At 39.5% G+C, this 25,549-nt stretch overlaps 1 protein-coding gene across 7 annotated transcripts in view; it reads left to right on the forward strand.

Annotated features, from left to right (window-relative positions):
* The window catches only part of THSD4 (thrombospondin type 1 domain containing 4), a 527,908-nt gene that overhangs the window by 463,555 nt on the left and 38,804 nt on the right, over positions 1-25,549 (forward strand). For all 7 annotated transcript variants that reach the window (XM_069982054.1, XM_069982070.1, XM_069982063.1 and 4 more), the window contains 3 exons: positions 7,551-7,726; positions 18,722-18,818; positions 24,537-24,782. In XM_069982054.1, the coding sequence (XP_069838155.1) occupies positions 7,551-7,726; positions 18,722-18,818; positions 24,537-24,782 (519 nt within the window). The remainder of the gene's footprint in view (positions 1-7,550; positions 7,727-18,721; positions 18,819-24,536; positions 24,783-25,549) is intronic.

Raw genomic sequence — 25,549 nt, forward strand, 5'->3', positions numbered from 1 at the left:
ACAAAGCTATACTTACCTGTCCACACTCTCCCACTGTCCTCTGCCATGTCTTCAGCTGCCTTCAGCCCGCTCAGGCAATGACTGACTGGGGGACAGCTTTGCGGCCAGTGATTGGCTGAGTGGACTGTCACTCTTAAGACATGGTCTGATCAGCCAATCACTGGCGGCGGCATTATCCCTTCTTAGAGATGAGCTTTGCTGGATTTGCTTTGCTCGTCTCTAATTATTATTTTTATTAATATTATTATTTTTAATATTATTATTATCATCATTATTTTTCACTATTTTTATCTTGCCAAGAAATAAAAGCCAACAGCCTTGTTAGGGGTAATCAATATACCAAGATATTTTAAATTCTCTGAGCCAAGTGGTTGTCTATCTTGGCTAGTCAAAGTCTGTAAAGACTGTAAATTGCTTTAGTTGCTACATACAAGCCAAACAACGGAATGGCTTTTATGATGTCTTTTTAAGGAACAACCAAAATAAATACACGCTTTACATAAAAGGAACTAGCAAGAATTTCAGTTATTTGTACTAGATGTTAGGATTTGTTGTTCTTATTGATAGTAAAACTTTCAAAAATCTACACTTGTTATTTTTCTAAATCCTGACATGGTAATATATTGCACTGCCTTTAGAGCCCAGCTATTGAAGACTCCACATGTGGAAGTTTTATTGCTTGCTTAATTCATTTTATCTTAGATATAATTGGATTCAGTAACAAGTTTTATTTCTGCAATTGCTAGGAAGTTTTATTGAATGAACTACTTGATCCTAAGACCTCCCGAGTGCACAGTCCAAATTCTTGCCACATTAATTTTAATTTTCCACTCTGATTGAACACATAATTTTAAAATTAGAGTGTAATTTCCTTAGTTTGAGAACCTGAATAAATGGACACATTTTTGAATTTACAATGTTAACCTTCTTAAAACTTCAGGCCTGGGGTTTTCATTAAAAGATTTTAACTATTCAATCATATAATTAATTTCTCATCCAGCCTTAGCAGTCTCACTTTAAATTTATATTTCTCATTGATCCTGCAATGGTTTATGGAATTTAATGTACCTTGGCAATATGAAGCCTTTGCCTTGTGGCGAACACCCACTGTGATGCGAGTAGGATCTGTGCAGCTATAAAATCCTGTGTTGTCTTAAACAGATATTATCATTTGAAGTTCCTCATATATGGTGCAAAAATTCCAAAAATGCTCGGAAATATTCATGAGTTTGCCTCGGGGATGATCATGATAACTAGAAAATGTTATACAAATCATGTGTGGCCAACTATTCACATTCAATAGGTCCAGTCCTCACATTTTTATTTCTAGCTAGTGGTAAAAAGCTGAGGGAAAACTTAAGTCAAAAGTGATCCATTAGGGAATATTTTAGAGCCAGTGTATGTGATTATCGTTACAGCACTTTGGGGGGCTTTATAGTCCCTGACTACATTTATTATAACAATATATTATAATGATAATGCAACACAGATCCAAACTTACTGCAAGTAATTGGTGTCAGGCCCTTGTGGTTCACCTAAAAAGCCACCAATGTTATCAAAAGGACTTATGAGCTGGCACTCCTAATTGTTAATTTGCAGCAGTTAGTTTGGAACCATTTCCCCCACACCCACTGCTGTGTCTCAAAAAGCAAAATATGCATATCTTTTTATAGTAAATAGGTAGGTAAAGTGTACATGGTAACTTGTTTAGCCTGATAAGGGGCATATGCTCAAAACATTGCTTCTAACAACATACAGTATGCACAGCAATTCTTTTTAAGACATGAAATAAAATTAAATTGCTGCAAACTGATTAGGTTATTTGCATTGTTATACCCTCTTGTGTACCTTATCATATTCATTCATTGCCATAAAAAGGAGACATAATGTATGGTAGTATAAAGGTGGATTTAAGTACTGTATGGGGGCACAGAGGAGCCTAACTACTCTATGGGGGTACAAAATGTGCACAATAAGACCTCATTCTCACATCCTAGAGCAATATCCACAATCGCGGACCTGCAATGCGAAGCTCATGGACCGCTACATTCTAAACACTGGCACTGACTGAATCATTGCCTATTCATGGATCCGCAAAAATTACAGATGTGTGAATAAACACATTAAATCAATATGTTTTAAATGTGTCTGCCATTGTGGATCTGCAGTTGCAGACAATTTTTGAAGATGTTGGCCTTACTCTGTGGGACAATACACATAGGGAGTTTGTAGAGAGGCCATTGTCAAGATGGAACAAGGATTGGCCTGGCAGATATTGCAGAGAAAAGTCTTGGTCAGTACTGTAAATACTGTAAATGCTGAGTGCTGTGTACTTTAGTACATTGTCAGTTTGGGTGTGGCTTTGCAGCTTCATTGAAGTGAATGGAGCTGAATTGTAATACTCCACACAATCTGGGTTTGTGCAAGAAAGTGGCTGTACTTTTTCTGGAGACTGGATAACCCCTTTAGGTTAACCATTAAAATATTTACAGAATTTGAAATTGGGGAAAAAAAAAAGTTTTAAAGGGGTATTCTGGCACTTTGCTTAAGAATAGATTTTGTGCTAGGCCCCTTACAAAATAGAAAAAAAATATACTTGCCTAGCTCTGATCCTCTGCTGCCCCTGTTTCCTCTCCTCTTTCTGGCTGACACAGTGTCCTGTCTGTCTGAACTGGCAAGTACTCATCTCAGAAGCAGAACAAAAAAAAGATAAGAAAACTGGACAGAGACAATGGAGAGGGACAGTTGTGATGTAAGCTTTTTTCTACTTTGGGAGAGGCATTGTGCAATATAAATTTTTAGCCTATGGCTACAATACCTATTTGACTGTTTTAAAATAAAATGCCACCAAAGGATCAGCATCAAACTTTTGGCCTTTTAATAAGCATTGAAGAATGTCATAAAAATGTGTGTATAAAGGATCCCTAAAGCCGTTTTTAGTAAAATTTCTGTTTACATAATCACATTGTGAGACAAGTGCTTTCAGTAACTACATGAGATAGAGAAAATCTCTGATGTATTTGTTGCCTGTGTTCTAATCTTCATTTGCCTAATTAAACATCAGTTACAGTAACATGTGAGAGAGGAGTGAAGGTATAATAATGCACAGTGTAGTATAACCACTAAATGTGCCAGATGCTGAAGGTGCGCTGCGCTTGGCATTGTGCCCTTTTCTCAACACCTGGGGCAAGTGTCACTTTGCAGTGAGATGCATTCTGGTGTATATAATTTCTTATTAATTGTATAATACCAAGCTTCATTAAATGTAAAAGTTAATTGTAAAAGGTATTATAATTACCACATACCTGCATCTATTTAAAACCTTTTTTTTAATGCAATGTTATTTTGGTAAGTACTTAATGCATTAGTAAGAAATGTAAGCCTTTAATTATATATGTTCTGAAAAGGACATTTTCATATTGTCATTGCTGTTTTTTCATAAAATGTATATTTTATACTTAGAAAATAGACAACAGTATGATGGGCCAGTGCTGAGGACAACCTGGTAACATTTTGTTCCATGTAAACAGTAATGACATCAAATAGTTTATTTCAGAGTAAATAGGAGAAAGCTACCTTTCCCCTAGTGGGCCTAGATTTCAAACCAAAAGTAAACCATCAAGACAGTCCTTTGAGACATTTTCCTATTAGTGATGAGCGAATACTGTTCGATCGAATAGAAATTTGATCGAATAGTAAGATATTCGATAGTATCGAATATTATCGAATAGTACGCCAAATATTCGATAAGTGTTCAAATCCCCCTTCCCTGGGACTGTTGAGATCATGACCTTGTAACACTTATGGGCGAATGAACGGGGCCGTTCAAATGAATGCCGTCAGATATTATGGATGTGTGAATGTAGCCAAACTATCACTGCACATCATCATTTCACAGAATAGTAGTTTAATACTGGCTACATTTTACACCAAATATTATGAAATTGTTTGTATATTACTGCAAACTATCCTCCGATTTCTGTTAGCTGCCTCTGCATGTTGTCATTGTCACATGAAGACATGTTTTCTATTGCACTATTACTGGGGGGTCACTAGGGACCATCCTCTATGACATTCATATGCCCCAACAAGATATATACACAGGGGTTAAACCTGTGTTCTTTTAAACAACATAGAATGGAGACAACATAAAAGGAATCAAGGTTATTAGATGAGACTTTAAAATGTTAGAATCAGCTTTTTCAAGGAAGGATATGCATTTAGAAACAAATACATGAACAAGTGACATGAAATCCCATACTTTTCAGTTGTCCATCTCTACAGAATTGGGTAGTTAGTAAAATAGGCACAGTGCTCTTTCCCACATACTCTAGTTTCTTCGTGTTTTATGCAATAAGATAAGATCGCAAATTATCCAGACATGATTCTAAAGTTCCCTCCTGAAGTACCCACGGCTTGTCTAGTCGTCTTCTGTCCTCACTGTGTACATATGTTTAGTCGTTCAGCTGATACAATAATTGCTCATCTTACTGGGTAAAAATGATGTGAGAGAGTTACATAAAATTCCCATTATCGAGGTTGAGAATGCAATCCTATAGACGTGGTCCTATTACAAGATAGGAGAAAGACTTATTAACAAATACATATCAACTATCAATATTAAAACAGGAAGTGGAGTGTTTATTAGATGTGTGAATAATATTATGTCTATTTCAGATTACAAGGTATGTGAATAAAGTATATACAGAATTAGGCTATGTTCCCACATAGTATTTTTGGTCAGTATTTTTTAACCAAAACCAGGAGTGGATTGAAAACACAGAAAGGCTATGTTCACTGCTGTTAAAATTGAGCAGATGGCCACCATTTAATGGAGGCTATCCACTAAATACGCTAAATACACAGTATTTTCGAGTAGCCCGATACTTGAGTGGATGCTTGCTGATATCTAGAAGTGACCCAAAATTTATCAGCAACTTACCGAACAGTAAACAGTAGGATGTGAATAGGTTGCAGACAATAAGACAATATGACAATAAGCCCTCCTCCTGATGACGCCCACGTGATGGGTGAAACTAGTTGAGGGGCTGTGCGGTGTAAATTTTATAATCGCTCCACCATGCATATCATTAGTTATAAGTGATTGATACTAGTGACAGTGGTAGACTGCAGCTACCTCACTGTCAGTGATTACCTTCAAAGTATACACAGTATAGATATAGTGCACAGATAGCTTGGTGGTGTGGGTTTTTAAGCTATTAGTTTACTTTACTTTTTATTAAGAAGCCAGTAAAAGTTACGTTTTATTATAGGGTTTAGTCAGGGTGAGTTGTTTTGGGCTTTTGGCCCTCAATTTGGGTGTGTAGTATATAATGTCTAGGCAATATTTGAAAGACTAGTATTTTATGTGTTTTGGTAGATATAGTTTTTTTTCCACTAAAAGAAAATTAAATTTTCATTATGTTATGGGCTAACCTCAAAAATGTCAATATCTTAATGTCCACAGCCGAATTTCTTTTTATTGTCTAAGCCTGCCACCTTCACTGATCACCTGTTTGGCAGAGCTGCATTGGCCAAATCTACATTGTGAACAGAGCTGGAAGCATATGGTGCCATTCATTTTGTATTGGCCATGTTGGAACACTGTAGCTAAACACCCATTGAAGTGAGTGGGAGCTGAGCTGCAGTAATTCAGGGAAGAAAGCCAGCTGCTTCTGGCTTTATTCACAGTGTAGACCTGGCAACTGCAACTCTGCCAAGCAGCATATTATCTGGGATGCTTGACATCAGGACCTCACTGATCAATTACTATTATGGTGCATGGACTATGGTAATGTAGGCATTACTCGTCTGATCTTTGTACACTGTCTGTCTATATCTTCAAAGTAATATATTGTGTGACAGATTTATGCACCACTATCTGACGCATTTGTTCCAAAGATCAAACTAGAAAGTAGTCAGGAGTAATGACATGACATTTTTGTGGCAAAAAAAACCAAAAACATTTAGCGCACAAATGCCACATGGGAAAAAATGCAAGTGGTGGAAAAACCTGAGTATCACAAAATAACTAAGAACAAGCCGAAAGTGTTGAACAGACACATTAGTAAATCTAGGCCTATGCGTTACAGTCCTGGATGTTTCCCATATTGGTACTATTATCTATTAAATGAGAAGTCGTGAAAAAAAAAAAAAAAAAAAAGACAGGAAGGCAGGGGGTGGGGGAACATAATAAACAAAGTATACTTACCTATCCTCAGGCCTTGTCATGCTGCTTCCGAGAGTTTTGTTGACAGCCGCCGGCTCTTCCAGCTGCAACATCACAAACTCCAGTTGATCGATTGCCCGCTCAATCAATCAGTGACTAAAGCAGGGCACTCCCCCAGTCACTGACTGGCTGATTGGGTATTTGATCAGCCAGGTTCTTGACATTACAGCTGGAGGATCCGGGTGTGTGACGTACCCGGATTCCAGACAAAAATTACGGCTAGCGAGACCTGGGAATGGCGTTACGGAGGCACAAGGACTGGCGAGTATATTTTATTAAGTTTCTGCACCCACTTGCCTGCCTTTAAAGCGACTCTGTACCCACAATCTGACCCCCCCAAACCGCTTGTACCTTCAGATAGCTGCTTTTAATCCAAGACCTGTCCTGGGGTCCGTTCGGCAGGGGATGCAGTTATTGTCATAAAAACAACTTTTAATCCGGCAGAGCTGTGTCTAACAGCCGGGGCTTACATTTGTATATGCATAAGGCTGGCACACCCTCTCTGTCCTTCCTCCTTGCCCTCCTCATCATTAGCTCCAGGCAGATTTCTTCCTATTCGTCAGCTGTGTGAGCCCGGCACATGGGCTGGATCGTTAATACACCTGTGCAAAGCTGAAACAGCAGTAAATGTTCCTGGATCATTCCTAATGATGAGGAGGGTGGGGAGGAAGGACAGAGAGGTGGTGCCAGCCTAATGCATATACAAATGTAAACCCCGGCCGTTAGACACAGCGCTTCAGGATTAAAAGTTGTTTTTATGACAATAACTGCATCCCCTGTCAAACAGACCCCAGGACAGATCTTCGATTAAAAGCAGCAATCTGAAGGTACAAGTGGTTTGGGGGGGTCAGATTGTGCATACAGAGTCGCTTTAAATGGTACTGTCAAGAAGTACACAAGACCAAGTCGGCCTGTAACCCATTTGCTGCCAGACATTTGTGTATCCATTGAGATGACCCTGCCGGGTCAGTAATGCACAATACCTCAATTGAATCCAAACATGGGTTGTGCACAGTACCAACCTTGCATGGCTGTCACCATGGATAGCCAAACTTCCTGCAGCAAATGGATTGCACGCTCATTGGGCCCAGCGAACTTCATGACAGGTATGCTTGAAGGTGTTCAGTTCTCATGTCTACTGTTTTAATACATCTTTTATTTTCATGTTTTAACCATGTAAGTCTATTACTGTAATATTTTTTGCACACTAATACATATTCAATTGTTTTGATCCTTTATATGTATTTTTTTTTTCTCTTCTGGTCACTGTTGAGTGCACAGTACTAGGTGTTTTAAAATTCAATATCTTTTTATTTACTAGCTCTCCGTAGTCGTTCTGGCAGATCAATCATTAATGGAAATTGGGCAATTGACAGACCTGGGAAATATGAAGGTGGAGGAACTATGTTCACATATAAGCGACCAAATGAAATCTCAAGCACTGCAGGTGAATCATTTCTAGCAGAAGGACCAACAAATGAAATACTGGAAGTTTATGTAAGTAGAGCATAGCAAAAAATGAATGAATTTAAATTCTTCAATATATTAAATAATTCTTAATCAGATTTACTCTACCATAGGCCCTAGGTTATGCTCTTTGCTCATGCACTCTCAGCTAGGCCTGTCGCCATGATTCCCAGAAATCACTAGAACTAAAGTCAAAGACCCCCTTACCATTTCACTGTAAAATGTCTATTGTGGCACAACTCCTCTCACAAATGCAATAAATATAAGTATGTCATACATTTATAATATATCCAAAGGATAAGCCCTAAATAGGTGATAAGTGTGGGGCCCCAACTGTAGACCCTACATCTGTGCGTAGCATAGGGATTGTGTCTAGCCTGGTTGCAGTAGCTAAGGTGGCATGGATTATGAAAACCAAGTCCAACTCCTACGTTTTAGGAACAGTGTAGCTCATGGTGCTTCTTTGGTTCTGTAATTTATATGTATCTTTACTTCCATCATTAATTTTATGGAGGTTACAAAAAGGAACTAAATAGTAAGTTCAGGTGTTTTTGCAAACAGGACAGGCAGGGTCGGGGAAGCCTTGTTGGATAGCTAGAAGCAGATGCTGCACCTGTTGGCTATTTATGGTATTCTGGCATACGCATTGATGTCACTGTCAGGGGTCCCTATCAATTTTGGTTAAAATTTTGCCAGCCTCCACCAGCTACTGCCATGAGCGGTCAAGTCAGATATTTTTTACTGGTGCAGGAGGTGGTGACAGGAAGACAAAAATGATAAAATCTGATCTCTGCCAGCCGTAATATATTAAAGAATCTCTCTTATACCATATCCCAACATCAGAAATAAGGTATGGTGTTGTTATGAATAATAACGCCACGCCTAACACAAAATGTCAGTGGCAAAATATTTAAATGTATAAGCAAGCAACTGAAAGTGTGGCACGAGCGCATCCAAGCCTATGGTCACAAGCAGGGGAAACAAATTGTTTTTTCTTTGTTTTGACACCTCACCTGTAGTAAAATAATTTGTCCTTCGGTGTGACTGTGTGTGATTGAGGCATTTTAAGGGGAAAAAAAAAGAAAGAAAAAAAAAAAAAATATATATATATATATATATATATATACACTACCGTTCAAAAGTTTGGGGGCCATATAGAAATGTCCTTATTTTTGAAGGAAAAGCACTGTACTTTAATTAATAAATTAAATAAATAAAATAATAAATTTTAACTAGTCCTAACTTTAAACAAATACGCTCTATACATTGCTAATGTGGTAAATGCCTATTCTAGCTGCAAATGTCTGGTTTTTGGTGCAATATCTACATAGGTGTATAGAGGCCCATTTCCAGCAACTATCACTCCAGTGTTCTAATGGTACAAAGTGTTTGCTCATTGGCTCAGAAGGCTAATTGATGATTAGAAAACCCTTGTGCAATCATATTCACACATCTGAAAACAGACTAGCTCGTTACAGAAGCTACAAAACTGACCTTCCTTTTAGCAGATTGTGTTTCTGGGGCATCACATTTGTGGGGTCAATTAAACGCTCAAAATGGCCAGAAAAAGAGAACTTTCATCTGAAACTCGACAGTCTATTCTTTTTCTTAGAAATGAAGGCTATTCCATGCGAGAAATTGCTAAGAAATTGAAGATTTCCTACAATGGTGTGTACTACTCCCTTCAGAGGACTGCACAAACAGGCTCTAACCAGAGTAGAAAAAGAAGTGGGAGGCCGCGTTGCACAACTAAGTAAGAAGATAAGCACTTTAGAGTCTCTAGTTTGAGAAACAGACGCCTCACAGGTCCCCAACTGGCATCTTCATTAAATAGTACCCGCAAAACACCAGTGTCAACATCTACAGTGAAGAGGCGGCTGCGGGATTTTGGGCTTCAGGGCAGAGTGGCAAAGAAAAAGCCATATCTGAGACTGGCCAATAAAAGAAAAAGATTAATATGGACAAAAGAACACAGACATTGGACAGAGGAAGACTGGAAAAAAGTGTTGTGGACGGATGAATCCAAGTTTGAGGTGTTTGGATCACTAAGAAGAACGTTTGTGAGACGCAGAACAAATGAAAAGATGCTGGAAGAATGCCTGACGCCATCTGTTGAGCATGGTGGAGGTAATGTGATGGTCTGGGGTTGCTTTGATGCTGGTAAGGAGGGAGATTTGTACAGGGTAAAAGGGATTCTGAATAAGGAAGGCTATCACTCAATTTTGCAACGCCATGCCATACCCAGTGGGCAGCGCTTGATTGGAGCCAATTTCATCCTACAACAGGACAATGACCCTAAACACACCTCCAAATTGTGCAAGAACTATTTACAGCAGAAGCAGGCAGCTGGTATTCTATCGGTAATGGAGTAGCCAGCGCAGTCACCAGATCTGAACCCCATTGAGCTGTTGTGGGAGCAGCTTGACCGTATGGTACGCCAGAAGTGCCCATCCAACCAATCCAACTTGTGGGAGCTGCTTCTAGAAGCGTGGGGTGCAATTTCTCCAGCTTACCTCAACAGATTAATAGCTAGAATGCCAAAGGTGTGCAATGCTGTAATTGCTGCAAAAGGTGGATTCTTTGACAAAAGCAAAGTTTGATGTAAAAACAATGTTATTTCAAATACAAATCATTCATTCATCTAAGTAATATCTCGGCTACTAAGATCTTGCATTATCTATATACAACAATCTGGTTGCTGGAGTCTTGAGACTGATGCCTAGTTAGGGGTATTTTTAGATGATACTGAACAGGGATCTGGTCTATCTGGTGAGTTGGTCAGGTGGTAAGGGAAAGCCGTAATGGACCAGGCCATTTAGTGCTTACCTTACAGCAGGGTGCATAAAAGCATATCAGGCCTAGGCTCCAAAACGGGACTGCTCTTTTTAGGGTGATCACCCCACCTAGGATTAGGATGGCTATCAACAGTCCATCAGGGTTCAGTGTAGTAACCTTGGCCAGGATCCCTGTTTCTAGTGTTGAGATATGGTATAAGAGAATTTCTTTGATAAATTACAGCTGTTATTTTTAATACAATTAATAAAAGGTATATTTTAGCTTGTTTTTTTGCACTATACCATTCAGTTGACAAGCCTAAGTTGATTAACTGTTTGTTGTGATGCATAAATTGCATGCTGCCTATTAAGGTGGCAGGGGGTTTGCACAGCCTTGGGTCCTAAGCATGCACCCACGCTGCCTGTATTCTAATCAATCACACATAAAAAAACTCATTGTTTGTAATCCCAATAAGGATGGCTGAGAGAAATTCAAGAATGTTCTGACTCGGTATTGCTGAGAAATAGTTTTTTATATACATTACCTGACAGCTTTTGTACAGAAAGTAAAAGCTCATCCTTAGATGGGCTGATATGTCTTGGGCATTGACAGGCCTAAATAAATCATTTATGAAAAAAAAAAAAAACAGTTTTTGTCTGCTGTATGTATTTGGATCTATTATTATGTATGATTCACAATGTAATTGAATCTTAAATTGCTTGCAAATATTCATTTGTTATCTGCTGCCGTCCAGCCTGTTATATGCCAATTAAGACTGATTCATTATTATTCATTTTGTAACTGATCCTAATGGATTTTGACAGATCCCTTTTGCTCATAATGGATTTGTTAGATTTGGATTTTTAATTTAATAAAATAATACAATCTTTCGTTGTACTCTGGTCAGTAAAAAGAAATGGAAACCTGATGAACAGGAACTAATATAAATTTGAATAAAGCTTCAGATTATTTAGTTCAGCAAATTTTTCTACATACTAATAGCTTCACTAAAGGTCTCTATACACTTTATATTTCTGAAACAGCCAGTTATGGAGAGTTCAGCTATCAGTATACAGTGTATGGGGCTCCCCTGAGACTCTGCCAAAAGCTGATATAGGTGAAGATAGGGGTTGGGCATGATGATGGGAACATTAAAGCCCCACCCCTTTATTTTCAGAAAGATAAGCCATTGCCAGAGCTGTGGCTTTCCCATCACTTCCCATAGGGATCAGAGTATTGCTTGGCTGTGTTTAATGTTCCTGTGTATAGAGAGGATGGGGGAGATAACTGTCGGCTGAATTGTCATTTGGCCAACAGTTATTGGAGGTGTATAGACACCTTAACTGGCATGCTGTGTGACATCATTCACTGTTAAGCCACAGAAAATAGGATTTAAATCGACTCTGTACCCACAATCTGACCCCCCCCCCCCCCCAAACCCTTTAGATAGCTGCTTTTAATCCAAGATCTGTCCTGAGGTCTGTTCGGCAGGTGATGCAGTTATTGTCCTAAAAGACAAGTTTTAAACTTGCAGCCCGTGCCCAACAGCCAGGGCTTAGAGTATCTGTGCCCTAACTTTTCATTTGGAACATTTTCTCCTATCTGAACATTGTACAGGTGCTTAACGATCCAGCCCGTGTTCAGTATTCACACAGCTGATGAATAGGAGACAATCTGCCTGGAGCATTCCTAATGATGAGGAGGGCGGGGAGTTTAAAAGTTGTTTTTTAGGACAATAACTGCATCACCTGCCGAACGGAGCCTAGGACAGATCTTGGATTAAAAGCAGCTATCCGAAGGTTTAAGTGGTTTGGGGGGGTTAGATTATGGGTACAGAGTCACTTTAAAGGCCTTTCTATATTTGCAACCTATATATCTACAGGATAGGTTTTGTGTGTCTGAGTGGTGGAGGTAGAAAATGCTTATTAGTGCGTTTGATCAGTATAGTTTGCCCCGAACACACAAGCTCAGGGGATTATACAAACAATCTACCATAACTAGGTATGGAAAAAAAAGAGACTACCACAATATCAAAGTCAGCAGTCTTCACAGCATTTACATTTGTGTAAAAACATTCTCAGTATGTGTTGTAATTGAGAGATTATCCTATAAAGACTACATGCACCAGTTATGAACTGTAAAATGTGTATCAGTTTATGCATATTTTCTATAAAATATAACAGATAAATATCAGTTGCTGCTACATTATTTATTACACGATACACTATCCTAATAATAGCCTTTTATCAACTTTTATGGGAATTTACTATGCTTAAAAACACCTGATATCCGCATAAGACATGCATCTAGCTAAGTAATAGACATCCTTTAATTTTTTATTCTCATGAGGTTACAGTGTCTTATAACAAAATAAGCCTCCCCTAGCTGTACCATTTTTCAAAGTAAGGTAGCAGTGATTTATAAAAAGAAATTTATTACTTAACTAGTTCAGGGCCAAATACTGGTACATGTTCTTTTTTTAATATACACTTTTTCTTTTTTTTAACTTCCTTTTATGTACATTATCATTTGGGGAAGCAATATTGCCTGAGTTTTTGGTGTGCTTTACTCACAGCATTAAGAAATGCCATGCTTTACAGCAGATCCATGGACATAGAAACATATGTACATAGACTGTAGGGAAAACAGTTTTTAGGCATTCGTTTTGCTTTTGTCGAGGTTATTGTGCAGGTACGGGGAGGAAGAAAATTGTTACCATCACTTATGTGAATGACCTGGCAGTTGCGATCCCACAGCTGCCTCTCATTAACCCCTTAAACATTGCAATCTATAACGATCGCAGCGTTTAAGGTACTCAGTGACAGGACAAGCTCCTATCACTGAGTGATCGGGCCCCCATGCTGCAGGGGTCCTAATCGCTTGTACCGACCAGTGGGGGTAATCCACTTACCTCCGTCCTGCTCTCAGGCAGGCTCTATGCATAGATCACAGATAACACCCTGCATAGTGTTAGATCAAAGCATAGATCAGTATATGCAATCTATTAATTGCATGATTTAAAGTGAAAAAAGTGTAATAAAAAAAGCCTATAACCCCCCCCCCAATAAAAGTTTTATATACCTCCTTGCCCATTATAGAAAAAAAATTGTAAAAAATAAATATACACTACCGTTCAAAAGTTTGAGGTCACATTGAAATGTCCTTATTTTTGAAGGAAAAGCACTGTACTTTTCAATGAAGATAACTTTAAACTAGTCCTACGTTTAAACAAATATACTCTATACAGTACATTGCTAATGTGGTAAATGACTATTCTAGCTGCAAATGTCTGGTTTTTGGTGCAATATCTTCATAGGTGCATAGAGGCCCATTTCCAGCAACTATCTCTAATGGTACAATGTGTTTGCTCATTGGCTCGGAAGGCTAATTGATGATTAGAAAACCCTTGTGCAATCATGTTCACACATCTGAAAACAGTCTAGCTCGTTACAGAAGCTACAAAACTGACCTTCCTTTGAGCAGATTGGGGGAGATTTATCAAAGTGTGTAAAATTTAGACTGGTGCAAATTGCCCACAGCAACCAATCACAGCTCAGCTTTCCTTTCAGCACTGCCTAAAGCTGAGCTGTAATTGGTTGCTGTGGGTAGTTTGCACCAGTCTAAGTTTTACACCCTTTGATAAATCTCCCCCATTGTGTTTCTGGAGCATCACATTTGTGGGGTCAATTAAACGCTCAAAATGGCCAGAAAAAGAGAACTTTCATCTGAAACTCGAGAGTCTATTCTTGTTCTTAGAAATGAAGGCTACTCCATGCGAGAAATTGCTAAGAAATTGAAGATTTCCTACAGGGCAGAGTGGCAAAGAAAAAGCCATATCTGAGACTGGCCAATAAAAGAAAAAGATTAAGATGGGCAAAAGAACACAGACATTGGACAGAGGAAGACTGGAAAAAAGTGTTGTGGACAGATGAATCCAAGTTTGAGGTGTTTGGATTACAAAAAAAAACGTTTGTGAGACGCAGAACAAATGAAAAGATGCTGGAAGAATGCCTGACACCATCTGTTAAGCATGGTGGAGGTAATGTGATGGTCTGGGGTTGCTTTGGTGCTGGTAAGGAGGGAGATTTGTACAGGGTAAAAGGGATTCTGAATAAGGAAGGCTATCACTCAATTTTGCAACACCATGCCATAGCCAGTGGACAGCGCTTGATTGGAGCCAATTTCATCCTACAACAGGACAATGACCCTAAACACACCTCCAAATTGTGCAAGAACTATTTACAGCAGAAGCAGGCAGCTGGTATTCTATCGGTAATGGAGTGGCCAGCGCAGTCACCAGATCTGAACCCCATTGAGCTGTTGTGGGAGCAGCTTGACCGTATGGTACGCCAGAAGTGCCCATCCAACCAATCCAACTTGTGGGAGCTGCTTCTAGAAGCGTGGGGTGCAATTTCTCCAGCTTACCTCAACAGATTAATAGCTAGAATGCCAAAGGTGTGCAATGCTGTAATTGCTGCAAAAGGAGCATTCTTTGACAAAAGCAAAGTTTGATGTAAAAACAATGTTATTTCAAATACAAATCATTATTTCTAACCTTGTCAATGTCTTGACTCTTTCTTGACTCTTGACAATTTTCTATTCGTTTCACAACGTATGGTGGTGAATAAGTGTGACTTTTCATGGAAAACACAAAATTGTTTGGGTGACCCCAAACTTTTGAACGGTAGTGTATATCGTAGTGTGCAGAATTGTCTGATCTATTAAAATATAACATTATTGTTCCCGCACGGCGTAAACGGGGGAAAAAAACACCAGGATTGAAGATTTTTTAAAAATTTTATGTCAGAAAAAAATAATAAAAAAAGCAATCAAAATTTTTCAGTTACACTAATATGATATTAATAAAAACTAGAGGTCATGGTGCAAAAAATGACACCCTAACCAGCCCTGTAGGTGGAAAAATAAAGCACTATGGCTCTTAGAAGGCGGGGAGGAACATTGCATTAATTTGACCCGGACATCCATGCATCAATAGGCTCGGTTTTGAAGGGATTAAAAGTGATCACTACAAAGCAGTAATGATTGAGTTCAGTTAAGTGGGCAGACGGAAAACGGCAAAGGGATCTTCTGGGACTGCAGTGTTTGGCTGTGTTCACACTAGGTAAGAACAGTGGCCAAAAAATGACCACTGTCTTAAATGTTCACCCAGCCGATACTGCAGTATCGGCTTGATGAATATAATCTTATTTTAATTGAAATGTGGGCACATTTAGGTGTATCTGCACTGCAATTAACCATTGACCTCAATACAATGTACGGTCATGAGAATGGTCACAAAGACAGTACAAATGATAAAAGATAGCTGACGATCATTTTGCGTTGAATTGTGCTTTGTCACAGCCCTTCGACTGTGCCGAATTGCGATTCAGCGCAGACGTTTTTTAAGGCCAGATGTTTGGGTGGCCATCATTTAGGGTATGTTCACACTGAGTAAAATTGTGTGTCACAGCATCTCAATTGGAGAGCACGCTCTCCTTACAGCCGCCGCTCTCCGCTCAAAGAAGTGACATGACAAGATTTATGGGACACTAAAAAAGGCGGGATTCCGTGGAGGAAAGTTCCGCCGCAGAATTCCGCCTGTTTTACTCAGTGTGAACATATCCTTAGAGCTGAAAATATTCCTGTATTTTACATAATGATGGCCATAAATATAGATCATGTTTATTATTTTAAAGAGACCCTGTCAGCAGGTTTATGGTGTCCTATCTCAGGGAAGCATAAACTGTTGACAGAGAAGCTAAACAGAAAGCTGTATCACTTACATTTTTCTGTGCAGCTGGTTTGAAGATATCTTCCTTAATAAGATGGACAATAAGTGATCCTCTCCATTAGTTGCATGAACCAGGTAGTCCTCAATATTAAAATGAATCAGAAAAATCTGCTCACCAGCCACTGATTAACAGTTGTCTATCCATGCTGTGTATAGGCAGTCAACTGTCAATCAGCAGCTGGAGGGTTGGGGGAGGGGTGTGGCAAGAATCCTATTCTCCTGCATATTAGGAGAACAGCTGAACAGTATAAAGGAAGTAATACACCGATCTGTTCAGCAATTATATCACTAGTTTATGCAGCCCTCATTTAAGGAGGAATAAACTTAGTGACAAATTCCCTTTAAGGACATTATTCTACATGTGTGTGAACTGATGAATAATTTCTCATTTATATGCTTTCACCAAGTTCACTGTTTGGCTTGTGTACTGGTGTGCTTTGCATAATTTGCCTTATTTTGTTGAGTGTTAGGCCGCATAAATCCAATTATTGTCCGTGCACTGAAGGGTTAGTTGGGTTAGTGACTTGAAACCTTCAGGTTACCTAACTGAGAACTTTGCAGGTGTCATTAAAGGAATAAGTGAGGGTGAGTAATCAAGTAGATGTGAAGGTTGAATTATGGTTTACATATGTTTTCTAGCTGGAGAGTGTAATAGTATAAATCTTTGTTGGAAATTAAACAAGTTAAACATTTCATTATGCATATAGTAAGATAAAAATCACAGAAATAATAACGGTAATGCTTATGTAAGTAAAGAATGATTCCCTTTGCTACATTTTTTGACAACATTTAATGTATGGTCTCCAAGCAAGTAAATCAATCTATCAAAATAAATTTCAGCTATGTCCACCCCTATTGCTTCCCAGTCAGATCTTATTTCTGGAATAAAAGCGATTCTACCTTTTCCAAACAGATTTATCAATGCTACTTGACACCATTGTGTAAAGTAGCTAAGGAACTCATGGTGAATGGTGTCACAGGTCTTCCAGAAATACTTGAGTTGACAAAGCAGCCTACATTATTAATATTTTCAACTTGGCAGTGTTGTTTCATTCTCTAAAACAAGCATTGCAGCCACCATAAACACTATCATGCTCCAAAAACCATTGAGTTTTGACTTCATCATTTTTTCAGGACTTATAGTCTTGTCAAACTTGCTGCTTTAACATGATAAATCTTTTATTCTTCATTAACGTAAAACGTTTGTCAAGTGGAAGGTGAATTATGCACAAATCTGTTTTAAGGTGTTTATGCACATTTTGTAAATCTCTGTAATGATCCCAAAGTGTATAGTTGCTCATAAATATGTATTTGTGGCCAAGGGCACACTTTTATTATAGTGTATTCAAGCTGTACAACAGTGTTCGTCTGCTGTTTACTTTCTTGAATATTAAGTACCTACCTAATTTTGTGTAATTTTATATAGTATTATCTTTAGATATTTATGACATATCCTCAGAACTGGGAGAAAAGGGATGTCCTGACGTGTATAGAAATGTTACACATATAGATAGCTCTCACCACTGAAGCCTATAAGAGTTACTCCAAGCATGTGCTAGGAATTGTGCTGTTCCAAAATGTCTTATCTTTAGGCTAATACCAGGCTAGTATTTATTTGTACACATGTTTCCAAATGTAAAATAATGCACTTGTGGAGAAGGACTTCTCTATTTGAGTATCATATAATCAGTTCTGTGTTACCAAAGACTTTAGAAGAGAAAGATTTAGGGTCAGTAATTTCTGACTGCCTTGACAGTGCAACCAGGCAGCAGGGAAATCTAACTGTATGCTGGGCTATAAAGCTAAAGGTATAACCGATAGGAAGAGGGAGATTGCGATCCTGCTGTATAGAGCTCTAATGAGACTACATCTGGAATATTGTGTCCAGTTCTGGAGATCTCACCTATAAAAAAAATATTAATAGGATAGGTCCAAATATGGGCTACAAAATTGGTGGACGGTGTTTAAAGGGATAAATAAGAAATAGGGTTCAAATATCTATGCTGAGATGATGATGATAATAATAATAATAATAATAATAATAATAATAATAATAATAATAATTGGAAATACTAAAAGAGTAGACTAGGTGGACCAGGTGGTCTTTTTCAAACGACAATCTTCTATGTTTCTATTTTAATCCATCTTGTTGCTTATTAGTTTTATTATAGTCCAAAAATAAGCAATATAATGTCTCTCCTCAACCACAGGGCCCTTGTGGATACTGATAAAATAAAATGACACTTTCAAAACTCACATCAAATGTATACACCCCAATGTCTACAATTTTAATTTGTTTACAAGCCTACTACAAATATTTTTTACATGTGAAGATTTTCCTTGATTACCTTTGCACTGGGAAGATTCATACCTAACATGCATACATAATTTAATGTAATATGAGATGTAGTGTATATGCAATAAATTAAACAACAAGTACTTGTTTTTAATATTCCCAGATGATTCACCAGCAACCTAACCCTGGAATCCATTATGAATATGTCATTCCATATGCAAATACTATCAGTCCTCAACTACCAGCTCAACGAAGACCAGGTATTGTTGGTTTCACAGATTTTGCACACTTCTATTGAACATGTTACCACTGTATGGGTCCATTGTAGTAAAAGTGATCTTTTTGATATTTGAAATTTAACATAAATGCTACAGTTATGACTTTTTTTAGGGAGTAGTTTAAACAAGGCTTAGCTTCAGTGCTGTCTGAAAATTTTAAGAATTGCCTAATCATCTTAATTTTATCAATTTTCCCTTAAAGGGGTTATCCAGCGCTACAAAAACATGGCCACTTTTCCCCCTACTGTTGTCTCCAGTTCAGGTGCAGTTTGCAATTAAGCTCCATTTACTTCAATGAAACTGAGTTTCAAAACCCCACCCAAACTGGAGACAACAGTAGGGGGAAAGTGGCCATGTTTTTGTAGCGCTGGATAACCCCTTTAAGTCTGGCCAAGCTGAATAGCTGAGGCCACTACAGTTTTGCTCAACCAGGACTCTGCCCAGGATCCCGCCTGTGCTGCAACAGTCAGGAATGTAAAGCATTCTTTTCTCAGTTGTCTAACTCATTGCCCTGCCGTAGTCTATAGAGACTGCTCCATGTAAAGAGAGAAAGACAGAGAGAGGGATAGCCGGAATCCTGCAATGACTGCTTGGTAGTCAGTTCCAGGCAGTTAACCCTTCTCAAATGCCATACAGTATTGACTGCACAGCATGTGAAGAATGTGTCTGGGGGAGCTCACCCTTTTTCAGATCCTATGCCTGTTGGAAGGTGTAATTAGTTATACTTATCTCCTGGGCTTCACATCTGTTCACTGGCACCAGACCTGATAGATTGCTTCACTCAGTAGAGTCCCGCATCAGCTGAGGAGTGGAGCGGTCTGTCAGGTCTGGTGCTAGTAAACGGACATAGACCCGTGGACAATCTATATCGTAAAAATGCCTGTCTGTCTGTTTGTCTGTCCGTCTGTCCCCTATAGACTTCCAAACGCCTAAACCGCTTGATCCCAAATTTGGCAGCCAGATACAATCGATGCCTGGGCAGGTTAGAGCGAAGGTCCCATCCTTGCCAGATGTACAGGAGGGGAGGGGGAAGGGGAAGAGCGCCCCATAGAAATGAATGGGAAAATCTCCACACAGGGGATATAATTAGTGCTGCAGGTCTCCAGCAGAAAACGGCAGTTGGAAGCCTTAGCAACCAATAGGATTACTACTTTCATTTTCACAGGAAGCTGGAATCTGATTGGTTGCTAGGGCCAGCTGCCTCACAACAGATCCACAGAAATAACTCGTAGACACCCTACTCCAACTATACAGTACAGGTATACAGGAAACTACAGGTATACAGAAACCCAAAACTATACACTGCAAGTATACATACCTCTTAACATTTTGGACAGCCAAAGAGGGACAGTTGTGGTTCATGCTAGGAAAATTTTACAGGCATTTCTTTTTAATTTAAGGCTGCATTTACACATCCAGGATCTGCTGCAGATTGATGCATTTAGTTACATCGATATCTGCAAATCTGCAGCAGATCCTGTATGTGTGACTGCATCCTTAGGTCGCATTCACACATCAGTATCCCTGTCTGTAATTGCGGACCCAAAACTGTGGACAGGATTACAAATGTGTTTCAGTTCTTGTCGGCATTTACAGGTACCCACTGTCATATACTGTAGGTGACACAGACGCATCAATGGCTTCATCGTTTTGTTGCAGCATGGATCATGTCCCCAAATGGATCAGAAACACCTACAGTGTGTGTATGGGGCCATAGAACTTAATGAGTCTGCATGTGTGACAGCGGCCATAATGTCACATGATTCATGTGACTATAACAATTTTTTGGATCCAGCTTGCACCACATGATAGAATAATATGCAAGTTTGGGTCTATTATACAGTAAGAAACTAGACACTTTCTAGAGCAACATTGAAGGTTTAATAATGCAAATCTAATTCCTAGGTCAAAAAGAGGGACATGTAAGGGGCAAAGAGGGACAGAGGGACATAGGTCAAAAGTAGGGACACTTGGGAAGTACGGTATTAGTATATAGGACCCCCAAACTATACACTACAGGTATACATGGCCCCAAAACTAAACACTACACGTATACAGGACCTCCACCAACTATATACTACAGGTATACAGGACCCCCAAACTATACAGTACAGGTGTACAGCACCTTCACCAACTATATAATACAAGTATACAGGACCCCTCCAAACTATACACTACAGGTATACAGGACCTCAAATGCTACACTACAGGTATACAGGACCCCCAAACTGTAAACTACAGGTATCCACAACCCTCAAACTATAAACTACAGGTAGACAGCACCTTTATCAACTATATACTAGAGGTATACAGGACCTCCACCAACTATACTCTGCAGGTAAGGATGGTCCGAACCTGCCGAGGTTCAGGTTCATATGAACCCGAACGCTCGGCATCAGATTCTCGCTGTCTGGCCGCTCCGTGCAGCGGGTAGATACAGCGGGAGGACCGCCTGGAAAACTGGGATACAGCCTATGGCTATGGCTGTATCCCAGTTTTCCAGGCGGTACTCCCGCTGTATCCACCCTCTCCACAGAGCGGGCAGACAGCGGGAATCATTGCCAAGAGTTCAGGTTCGGACCATCCATAACTGCACGTATACAGCCCCCCCCAACTATACACTACAGGTATACATTAATTCCACTGGTTAATTCAGATGAAACAATACCTTTTAGACGATTGCAGTTTCCTGTTAGGCATCATTTGTAATGGCAATAAACAAGGCCCAAGCCGGATCACTTTAGGTGGCGGCATAAATCTGGATTCTGCATGTTTTCCGCATGGACAATTGTATGTTGCTGATTTGTATCAGGTAAAATTCTTTATGTCTATGTACCTGGCAATAACAGTGCCAATTAGGGATGGTCAGAACTTGCCGAGGTTCGGGTTCGTATGAACCCGATCACTCGGCATCAGATTCCCGCTGTCTGGCCGCTCCTTGCAGCGGGTGGATACAGTGGGAAGACCGCCTGGAAAACTGGGATACAGCCTATGGCTATGGCTGTATCCCAGTTTTCCAGGCGGTCCTCCCACTTTATCCACCCGCTGCACGGAGCGGCCAGACAGCGGGAATCATTTCCGAGAGTTTGGGTTCGTACGAACTAGGTTCGGACCATCCCTAGTGCCAATCATGTACATAACCAGGCTATGTATATAACACTGCCAATGTTGTATATAACCAAGCTGTATATAACACTGCCAATGTTGTATGTGACCAGGCTCTGTATAACACTGCCAATGTTGTATATAACCAGTCTGTATACTGTATAACACTGCCAATGTTGTATATAACCAGTCTGTATACTGTATAACACTGCCAATGTTGTATATAACCAGGCTGTATATAACACTGCCATTGTTGTAATAAACCAGGCTCAGTATAACACTGCCAATGTTTTATATAACCAGGCTCTGTATATAACACTGCCAATGTTGTATATAATCAGGCTCTGTATACAGTCTGATCACATGACATCTCAGTTTGGCTATTAGGTATTTAGAATGTTTAAAGTTTTTAGTTTATTTCTAATGTGCATAAGCTATAACGGGGTATATAGGGCTCCTGGCGATTTCCCCTTAAACAAAAAATAGGGTATAGATTGGCCTTCTGAGCACTTTTGGAACAAATCTAATTAACACACCGACACTTCATACCCGGGCAGTGCCGGGTACATTTTTTAGTTATAACTATTTACACCTTCCCACATGCTGAAGTCTACTTTAACCCTTCACATGCCACGAGGTAGTGATCACATGACATGTAAGGGATATGACAGGGGGAGCAAGAAATAGAAGTCGCTTTGTGCTGATGGTTGCCATGTCAGCTGAGAGACTAACAAATGCTCCCAGGATCTACAAATGCTGTCATGGCTATACTACGTATTAATGTAGTATATTACATGTATATTACATGTACCGGATCCTCAGCGGATTTCACACTGTGAATTTGCAGCGAAATACGCTGTGGATCCGGTGCCATTTATCCCTATGAGAGCACATACTCGCAGCGAGATTGACATCCCGCTGTGAGTATGTAAGTTAACCACCCGCAGCCGAGAACATACATTACCTGCTCGACGATGCGGCTGCATGTGCAGCTGCATCGCCGAGCAGGTAACGTACACTCTCGGATATGGGCTGCGAGCTGCGGGGGGTTACCTCACAAACTCACAGCGGGATGTCAATCCTGCTGTGAGTATGTGCTCTCATAGGGATGAATGGCACTGGAATCGCAGCGGATTTCACTGCGAATCCGTAGAGTAAAATCTGCTGCGGATCCGTTACATGTGAGGGCACCCTAATGTAAAAAGAACTATACATATTTAGTATCAGAATAAAGCCAAATATTATATTTATTAGTATAATATCTCCACCATTATGGCTTTTTTTTTTTTTTTTTCATTTTTCCCCAGAAGAAAAAAGTAACAAAAATTAATTACAAGATATGTACCCAAAAAATGGTTCCTATAAAAACTATTTGTTGTAAAAACTAAACGGCCTCTTATAGCCACATAATGCATCGAAGTTAGGCACCAACAATATTTACCTAAAACATATATTTGAAATCTACAATTAAAAAATTGACATTATTTTTCTAATTTTAATGTAACTGTTAAAATGTGAATCGCAATCAGCATATAGTGTGAATATTTGTAAATGTTCAACAAATAACTATAGCCGTACATATATTTAAAGGGCACCTGCCATCACTTTCATAAGTGATTTGAGAATTCCCTGCCAGTTCTCTGCATCCCACCAGCCTTGAGTGTTAAATTTCTCCTTGTTTGAGTATAGATAGAGAGCTATCAATCAAAGCCAGCAGGGTGAGAAAAAAAAACAAAACATTGACTTGTGGCTCAGACAGCATGAAAGTGAAGACAAGTTCCCTTTAACGGTGCCTTCACACCTACCGACTCGCAGCGTTAATAACGCCGTGAGTCGGCTAGGTCCTGGCAGATCACTGTCAGTACATACACGCAGCGGTCTGAACGACCGCTGCGTGTATGTAAATCTGCCGGCTGCTTAACCCCTTCTGATGCTGGCCGCCTCCCGCTCAGCTCTGTATACATTACCTCCTCGCTCCACGGGGTCCCGGCGTCCTGCTCTCGCGCCCGGCCAATCAGTGTGTTGCCCTGCCGCAGCCACTGATTGGCCGGGCGGGAGAGCAGGACGCCGGGACCCCGTGGAGCGAGGAGGTAATGTACACAGAGCTGAGCGGGAGGCGGCCGGCCGGCATCAGAAGGGGTTAAGCTGCCGGCAGATTTACATACACGCAGCGGTCGTTGAGACCGCTGCATGTATGTACTGACAGTGATCTGCCAGGACCTAGCCGACTCACGGCGTTATTAACGCTGCGAGTCGGTAGGTGCGAAGGCACCCTTAATCAGAATAATATACATATGCCCTACTAACTTGGCTAGTTAGTATATTGAAGCAGAACATGTGTACATATTTTAAAACCATGTTGTTCTTATGTGATATGACATATTGATGAAGATAATAAATAACTTAGAATACTTGTAGGAATAGATATAAACTGCTTTTTACTGATATCTAAAATATAGAGCACCAATCATTATTGGATATAGAGTGTATAACATATTGTTGTTTAACATGTTGATTGTATATTTTTGTCTCTTATTTTGCCTAATTTTATAATATAGCAGTAATATAGATTTTTTTTTTTTTTTTTTAATCTAGGAGACCCTTTAAATGGCCAGTTGGACGTAAAAGATACTTCAAATCCTGGTGAAAATCAAGACTCATTGAGTAATACTGATACAAACATTGGACAGCCGACGGGATCTTTACCTCCTAGACAACCTGGAAGAAATCCTTCTTATCAGCCTGATAATCAGGTGCCTCCACTACAGCCGCCTAGACGGAATCGGGACTATAACTGGAAGCAAGTGGGCTCAACTGACTGCTCAGTCTCTTGTGGTAAAGGTGAGGTTGGTAAAATAAAGTACAATATGCAAAAAAATAGGGTATATGGGTACATTTCAACTACATGTCTCACTTTAGTTAAGGTGAGAAAAATGTTATAAAATGACACAAAACATACAATACATAAAGCCAAATTCAAGAAAATTTGTGCAATGTGGGGTCTTCCAAGTCACATTTACATTATACTTGTTTTATTACTTATGCATGCAAAACCATGTGATGTAAGTGATTGTTTACATTTTTTTTTTAAATCTGTTGCGTTTTGAAAGAGCATTCTGATAGGGCCTGAACTGGAGAGTTCGCAGTTAGGCTCAAAGGGCCTTGGTTCCTTATGGGGCCTCAGAAAACAAAATATTTGTAAAATGTACTATACAATGCTCAAGGGAAAATTAGTAGTGCAGCTTTTGTACACGAAATCGTGTGATCACCCCGTGAAATCCTTGCCAGTGACACCTAGCACAGTGGTTCCATATTTGGTAGACCCTACCTCAATATGGGACTGTTGAGGTAGACTGCTACCTCAAATGATACAATATGGCACATCATGTCGCATATATCCCTGGCATCACTGATAAAGGATGCCAACCCATTTTGTGGTTGTTTAAATGTTGGCTGCATTATATCTAAGAAAACACTTAGGGGGAAACTTAGCAAGGGCTTTGTGTCTATTTTTAGGTGAATAATTGGATTTTTCGACCAGTTTTGGTCTAAGTTCTATTCTATTCGATATTTTTTAGATGGGACTTTTTTTTAATCTGCCTGTTTTG

The sequence above is a fragment of the Dendropsophus ebraccatus genome, chromosome 1 (assembly GCF_027789765.1).
Source record: "Dendropsophus ebraccatus isolate aDenEbr1 chromosome 1, aDenEbr1.pat, whole genome shotgun sequence".
NCBI classification, from domain to species: domain Eukaryota; kingdom Metazoa; phylum Chordata; class Amphibia; order Anura; family Hylidae; genus Dendropsophus; species Dendropsophus ebraccatus.